At 39.9% G+C, this 8222-nt stretch overlaps 1 protein-coding gene across 1 annotated transcript; it reads left to right on the top strand.

The window, feature by feature from the left end:
* Nucleotides 1-6988: 6988 nt before the first annotated feature.
* On the top strand, nt 6989-8000 carry LOC122114159 (olfactory receptor 52B2-like). Its single transcript, XM_042687168.1, is given in 3 exon segments — nt 6989-7085; nt 7088-7245; nt 7248-8000. Coding segments are annotated over 3 exon segments (1008 nt in total).
* The last annotated feature ends 222 nt before the right edge of the window (nt 8001-8222 follow it).

Genomic DNA, 8222 nt, shown 5'->3' with positions numbered 1-8222 from the left:
TTTCAAGAATTGTGAAAAATAAGTTTTTTTTTAATGGTGCAAGTATTTTAACCAGCTTTTAATTTACTGTTGCTTCTTTTCTTGAAATTATATTGGGTTGTAGGCCCTCCAGCATAGCTTCAGTTTATTTCTCTTAGTTCCCTTAATTGGGGACTAAGTTCAAGACTGAGTCTGAAATCTTGAAAAAGTTTTTTGTTTTTCCCTTATCAGCTCTGTAAGTCTGTCTAAGCCTCTATTTTCTCATCTGCAAAATAGATATAATAATAGTGCCTTTTCTCACTGGATTGTTCTGAAAATTAAATGAGACAATTTATGTTGAAAAGTTAATATAGTGATAGGGATGTAGAAAATGCTTAATAAACATTAGCTCTTAGTATTTTATAGATGGGATCACCACTTCATTTATGTTATATCTGAAAACATCTATCTATCTATCTATCTATCTATCTATCTATCTATCTATCTATCTTTCTATCTATCTATTTCTCTATATCTTTATCTATATATATATGCTACTAATTAGCCTTAGACTTAGTGCTACCTCCTGGCACCAGTGGAAGAGTTTTCATTTCTCATGTGGTTCATTGACCACATGCTCAATGATCCCAGGGGTGACATTGACACCGCCCTCTAGAAGGAAGGTGATGGTCTCTGAGACTCTAGATATAAAGTCCTAGTCAGGGTTGAAGCAGTGATCTTCTCTCAGGCCAATATGATCAGTCTTCAGCCTTCTCTTTTCTTATCATTCCTCCTCTTGCAGAATAAGCAAAGTGTTTTTTCAGTTCATTTCTACCACTTTCTCAATCAATGTAATAGGTGAGTTTCAGATCACTGGTGATGGCAGAAGGAGGGACTGGCAGCAGTGGGATGTGTGTGTGTGTGTGTGTGTGTGTGTGTGTGTGTGTGTAGAAATATTCATAAAGGCCAAAAACAGGCTGGGAGAGAGAAAATGGATATGTAGGAGAACCAGAGGTGAAGGAAGATATATGATGAGAGAAGAATTGTGGCATGCCAGAACACATGCATTGGGAGAGACATCAGTAGAACTAGGTAGTGGACCCTAGGAGAGATAGAAATGGAAATAGGGAAAGGGGCCAGGAAAACACTAAGGGAATGTGATGAAAAAGAGAATGGAGGGAAGGAAAGTGGGAGAAAATGAGGGAAGGGATAACAAGTTTGACAAAAAAAAATGTACTTATTATCTTACTTATGTAACTGTAACCCCTCTGTACATCACCTTGACTATATTAAAAAAAGGAAAATTACTTAAAGAAAAAAGAAAAAGAGAACGCTTGATGAAAGATTTGAAGTCAGTCTGTAGAGTTTTCAAAATTGTATTATACAAGAGAAGAGGAGTAGTCATAAAGATTGTGTAGATCTTGATCATCATCTTGTTTGTGGTAAAACAAGCAAAGCTACTGGAGTAACAAAGAATTTAGTAATTCCATGGTTTGTTTGTGCAAATATTGCTAAAGTACTTACCATGTTCCAGGTTCTTTGCTTAGTGCTGTTAACTGTTCAGTCCTAGAGTGAGGAGAATTCTTGGAGACTAAACTGGAAATATCATCCTAATTTCACTTCAGGTCCTGAATTTTGCAAAAAGGTTATTAATGAAGCCATGGCTCTCCATAGGAAGCAGGTAGATGATATTCACATTTGATATAATATCATATGTTACTCAAATTTGGGAAGAATCCCCAAAATATTTAGAGGGCATAAAAGAAATGAGTAGGTGGACATTTTCTTGAGTCATAATAATTGCCAGAGGCTGGGGCAGGGACAGACTGCAGACATGTTGGTCAGGACACATAATATTTCAGTTAAGCAGGAAGAGTAAATTCAAGAGATCTATTTTATATTATAGTGACAATAGTCAATAACATAATATTTACTGAAAATTGCTGAGCGTAGACTTTGTGTTTCCTTCCATAATAAATGTGTGAAATAATATACATGATAAGTAACTTTGTTTAGCTATGTCACAGTGTAATTTTACACATATCAAAATATATTGTAAACACTGAACATATACATTTCTTATTGGTTAATTAGAAATAATTTCAAGACCCATGGATTCACTATTAAAAGTATTTCATTATCTTAAGGCAATCTTAGTGCCTTTCAGCATGTGTAACACTAGTTTTATTTTTTTTTTTTTTTTTTTTTTTTTTTTTAAATTTTATTTTATTTTATTTGAGAACATACTGTACAGAGGGGTTACAATTACATGGGCAGGATAATGCATACATTTCTTACCAAGCATTGCATCCTCCTCCTTTTGTTACCCTTCACCTCCCTTCCCAGCCTCCCCCCTCCCTCCACCCAATCATACCCCCCCTCCCCCCCCCCACCGACATTGTAAAGCTGGGTTTTGACATGACATTTTGTACTTCTCATTGTTGCAACAGGTCCACCTGAATCCTTAAACGACTTGTTTGTCCCCGTCTCCTCCACATGTTATACTGACATCAAATATAGTGAAAGCAGGGGTGTAACACTAGTTTAGATTGTGAAACACTTTACATGATGTTGTTAAGTGCCTGTGATCAAGGGTGAGGTATAAATCTGATTTTGCTCCAATATATGAAAAGGTAAGCCATTTACAAGTTTTGACATCACACTTTATACATATATATATATTATTATTATACTGAATCACATTAATTTGTACAGTTAATACAATGTAATGACAAAAGTAAAACAATAAACATGCTGCTATCTGTATCCTGGTTGAATCTTTTGGGTAAAATGCTGAGGAGTGGAATTGCTGGATCATAGGGTAGTTCTGTGTTTCATTTTTTGAGGAACCTTCATACTGCTTTCCAGAGTGGTTGAACAAGTTTCCATTCCCACCAACAGTGCATTAGGGGTTCCCCTTTTTGGCTGCATCCTTGCCAGCATTTGTGATCATTTGTTTCTTTATGCAACTCCCTAAAGGAGGGAGCTGGCATTACCAAAAATGACAGCTGGGTAGGACTTCCAAGGTTTGAAGAAGATACTGAGAAGAAGATATGGAGAAGAAAAGAAAGAGAGAAAAGAAACAGGTGAGGGGCGATAGGGAAGTGTCTGTTTTTCCTTAGCCTGCTCTTGAAATTACTGTAGTTTCCACTCCAGGTTTTTGGTTATTCTCTCACACCACAGTGTCCCTGGGGCTTCTCTCAATAACTGAGGTGATTTTCTCTCTTCTGCTGAGATAGTGGGTGTTTTTCAGAGCACTATAAGGCAGTCTGCTGGGAAGTTCTGAGCTCACCTAAGTGCATCACTGGTGGACCTTCCGAGTGCACCTGAAGCCTTCGGGTCTAGGATCAGAGACATCAAGTTCTTCTGAGAGACCTGTTCTCAGGCTACTTTTCTCTCCTTTGATACTTCTTTCATTTATGTTTCTACTCTTAACCTCTTTGGAGAAAAGGAATTTCCTTTGGTCAGAGTTGGTGAAAAATAGGCTTTAACTAACTATTCATTAAGATGTTTTGCTTAAAAGAAAAAAAAATAAAACGGCATCCAAACAGATAAATAATGAGGACAATAAAATAACAGTAATTCCTGCCTTTATGAACACTTTATATGGATGGATACACTTTTAATTCTCAAAATTATCTGCTGTGGTTTACTATTGCCTGTATCATACAAATGAAGAAAAAGAAAAAAGAAAGTTGTGTAGAAGTAAAGTACCTCTGCTGGGCTTGCCTTGCTAGTCAGGAATGACTGGGAAAAGAGCTCAGGGTGTCTGACTCTATAACTTAAGTCTCCTTTTTCTCTTTCTTTCTTTCTTTCTTTTTCTCTTCTTTCTTTTTCTTTCTTCCTTTCTTCTTTTCTTTCTTTCTTTTCTTTCTTTCTTCTTCCTTTCTTTCTTCTTTTCTTTTCTTTTCTTCTTTCTTTCTTTCTTTCTTTCTTTCTTCTTCTTCTTTCTTTCTTTCTTTCTGTCTTCTTTCTTTCTTTCTTTCTTTCTTTCTTTCTTTCTCTCTTTCTTTTCTTTTCTTTTCTTTCTTGTCCTGGGGGCTTGAACTCAGGGCCTGGGCACTGTCCTTGATCTTTTACTCAAGGATAGCACTCTACCACTTGAGCCACAGTGCCATTTCTGCCTTTTTCTGTTTATGTGGTACTGAGGAATCAAACCCAGGGCTTCATGCATGCTAGACAAGCAGCACTCTACCACTAAGCCACCTTCCCTGCCTATATTCTCTCTTCTTTCCAATCTGGGCTTTTTTGTCATTCTGATGACAATTCTCTGAGAACTCTGGGAGTTACTTTCTATGAGACGTTGGATGTACTTTTTAATACGTGTGCATTTTGTTTTTTCTTCTCATCCCTTTCTTCTTTCTCCACGAGTCTAGAATCCTCCAAAGGTGTTTGGCAGAGCAGCAGCCAGCTGAGAGGAAGTTTGCTGAAAACCCACTGAGTGACATGAAAGCCCTTCCTACAGGCAGTAATCTTTTTCTAGAACTTCATGACCAGCTGTCCATTCCTTACTGTCTCCTGCCCCATCCTGCCTTTGGAATCTCACTATTGGGGTGATATGGTATCATTTAGAGTGGTAAGCAGAGATTGAGAGTTGCTTTTATGAGAATTTACATGAGTAGTCATACTGTGTTATTGAGAAAGGATACATTACTAATGAATGAGGTATGGGGAAGCAGTAAGAAATGTCCAATAAATTTCCTTCTGTGGAAAATGACTTTGATTTCTAGTAGAGATTTTTGTTTCTGTAAATTTGAGTTCAGTGCTTTAAATAGAGGCAGAGAAAATGTTAACAGGGGTCCTTCCTGTCTATGCCTATCCCAGAAAAGTTCAGTCTTTGTTCTAAGTTAAAAGTTGAATAGATATTAAAAATATACTGACTAGGACTGTATTACCTGCCTGCCTAATTTCCTTGTTGGAATTTGACCCTGTTCCCTTCCTTGTTCCCTGGGATGAGATTGTTTCCTCCTCACAATCCATTATGCTCTGAGAAAAGGTATTTGCATAGAAGTAGAGGGATGGGCTCATTAATTGAAGATTTCATTCTTTTATATGACCTCCATGAAGTGATCTGAACACCTTTATTAGAAGATACAGCTAGTATTTATTAATTTGATGCCTTTATATACTTAATTTTCTCTTTACTTGTCTCCCCCCCCCCCCCCCCCCCCCCCCCCCCCCCCCCCCCCGTCTCTCACTTTCTCTCTCTGTTACTAGAGTTTGAACTCAAGGTTTTCCTGCTTTCTAGGTTTGTTTGTTTGATGGGCACACTACCACTTGAGACATACGTATACTCCTTTTTCTTGAATTATTTTGAAGATGGAGAATAGGGAACTTTTCTGCACAGGCTGGCTTTGAACCATCCTCTGGATCTCAGCCTCCTGAGTATCTGGGATTACAGTGATGAGCCACGAGTGCCTTGCTTCTTTAAGAATCTTGATCAATAATCTCTTCCCTACTTCTAACAGCTTATATCTAGCTGTAGAAGAGATCATTATTGTATGAGTTGTGGGAAAACTAGGATAGCAAAGTTTTATTTTTAACACTTTTTTGTTTTGATGGTGTAGGGCTTGAACTCAGGGCTTTGAGATGGCTAGGCAGGCATTCTATGAATCTAAACCCTTTTCTGTGGATATTTGTAGATAGGATCTTCTTTTTTGTGTAGGCCAGCCTAGACCCTGATCCTCCTCTTTTTCCTTCCTGAATAGCTAGGATAATAGGCACAGGCCACTGTGCCCCAGCTTTTTCAGTTGAGATGGGGAATCTTACACACTTTTTTTTTTCTTGCTTTAGGCTGTCTTGGAACCCAGATCTTCTTGGTCTCCATGTCCCCCAGTAGATACAGACATATGTCAATGGTACCTGGCACTTATTGAATAGATTTCAGTAGCAAGGAAACCTGAGTCTTTCTGAGGGTTTCAGAACAAATGAGGTGGGAAGGAGAATGTGTTAGTGGAGCAAGTAGAGGGAAGGAGGACAGAATGTACCAATTCTCTATTTTCTCAGAGGTGCTGTTGTTTGAATTGTTTTATGGATAAGTCTATCTAGACTTATAGTCTATCTAGCTATTTGTGTGGTTATGTGGAACTATCTGGGAAGGATTATAAGGAGTTTATAAGGTGAATAATGATTCCTATCGGTTTCACCACCCACCACAGTTTTTAAGAAAGATCTGAATCTGGGTCAGTGCTGATAAATACATTCTTTTGGTCCTTTCCAGATTTCTACTTGGTACTCTTCTTCAATGCACATGGAATCACAAATTCAAGTATTCTAAGAAATACTCAAGATCCAGCAAACTTAATATGACTAAATATAGTCAAATTAAAGTATGGCTAATAGGTTTTCAATTTTTTTTTTTTTTTTTGGCCAGTCCTGGGGCTTGAACTCAGGGCCTGGGCTTTATCCTTGAGCCTCTCTGTGCTCAAGGCTAGTGCTCTACCACTTGAGACACAGCACCACTTCTGGCTTTTTCTGTTTATGTGGTGCTGAGGAATCGAACCCAGGGCTTCATGCATGCTAGGCAGGCACTCTACCACTAAGCCACATTCCCATCCCAGGAGATACATTTTTATGAACACATTTCAAAGTGGTATATCTGAAGGAGGTAATTTGTGATTAAGATTTGGCTAAACAAGTAGAAACATGGAAATTTAAGTAGGCACAAACTAATAGCTTTGGGAAAGGGACAAGAACAGCATGAGTAGGGGGCAGACAGTGCTGGCGTGGAAATGGTAGAATGAATGGTAGAAAGGTATTGTGGGGTCCTCTAATGGGGTGATTGGAGGCAGGTATAGCCTTTGTTGGATTTTCAAACAGTGTAGCCACAGAAACTCTATATACAAATGAAACACTGTGGGCCCGAGGCTGTTCTCTACACCCCAGTGTGCATTCTCTAGGAGAGTCCAGCAGTTTTTGGAAATTGACCCTATCTTTTGTGATTTCTGTATAATCTCAGTGGTGCTTTCCTATCATTTTCAGTGGACTCATCGGCTTCTGAGCCAGTGTACAAAAGACTGTAGTGTGCATCATGACTGACACCAACATTACCATCTTCCATCCCACTGTTTTTGTCCTACTTGGCATCCCTGGGTTGGAGGTGTATCACGTGTGGTTGTCTGTCCCCTTTGCTTCATGTATGTCACCGCAGTCCTGGGGAACAGCATCTTGATCGTGGTCATCGTCACAGAACGTAGCCTTCACGAGCCCATGTATGTCTTCCTCTCCATGTTGGCCATCACAGACATCCTGCTATCCACCACCACGGTGCCCAAGGCTCTGGCCATACTTTTGGCTCCATTGCTCACAACATTGCCTTTGATGCCTGTGTCACTCAAGTGTTCTTTGTGCACACAATGTTTGTGGGGGAGTCAGCTATCCTGTTAGCCATGGCCTTTGACCGCTTTGTGGCCATCTGTGCCCCACTGAGATACACAACGGTGTTAACATGGCCTACTGTCCGCAGGCTTGCTCTGGCCATTGTCATCCGAAGCTTCTGTATCATCTTCCCGGTGATCTTCTTGCTGAAGCGGCTGCCCTTCTGTCGGACCAACATCGTCCCCCATTCGTACTGCGAGCATATCGGAGTGGCTCGTTTAGCCTGTGCTGACATCACTGTTAATATCTGGTATGGCTTCTCGGTGCCCATTGTGATGGTCATCTTGGATGTGATCCTCGTTGCTGTGTCTTATTCACTCATCCTCCGGGCGGTGTTTCGTTTGCCTTCCCAGGAAGCTCGGCACAAGGCCCTCAGCACTTGCGGGTCCCACCTCTGTGTCATCCTCATGTTTTATGTTCCTTCCTTCTTTACCTTACTGACACATCGTTTTGGGCGCAACATTCCTCGACATGTCCATATTCTCTTGGCCAATCTTTATGTGGTGGTGCCGCCAATGCTCAACCCCATTGTCTATGGTGTGAAGACAAAGCAGATCCGGGAGGGGGTAGCTCATTGGTTCTTTGACATCAAGACTTGGTGTTTTTCGCCTGCCTGGGCTGATGGTCCCAGGAGTCTTCTTTCCCTGCTTCATCAAGGAACGTAGATGTGGAAGGCAGATATTTCCTGTACTTAGATGGATTTTCTTTCTTTCTAATTCATTCTTTTCATCTCACTACCTTTCCTGTGTTCTCCTCTAACTTTTTATCTTTTCTCTCCCAAGCCTTTGTTTCCTCTTTTCTGTTAATACATTCCAACTCACAAATGACAACTATGGGTACATGCTCTCTGGTTTAAGCATTTGGTGTCCTAAGTAAATTAGACATTC

The sequence above is a fragment of the Dipodomys spectabilis genome, unplaced genomic scaffold, assembly GCF_019054845.1.
Source record: "Dipodomys spectabilis isolate Male_0828 unplaced genomic scaffold, ASM1905484v1 ptg000003l, whole genome shotgun sequence".
NCBI classification, from domain to species: Eukaryota; Metazoa; Chordata; class Mammalia; order Rodentia; family Heteromyidae; genus Dipodomys; species Dipodomys spectabilis.
Note: the sequence above shows the minus strand (reverse complement) of the source record. Positions and strands in the feature narration are given on the sequence as shown.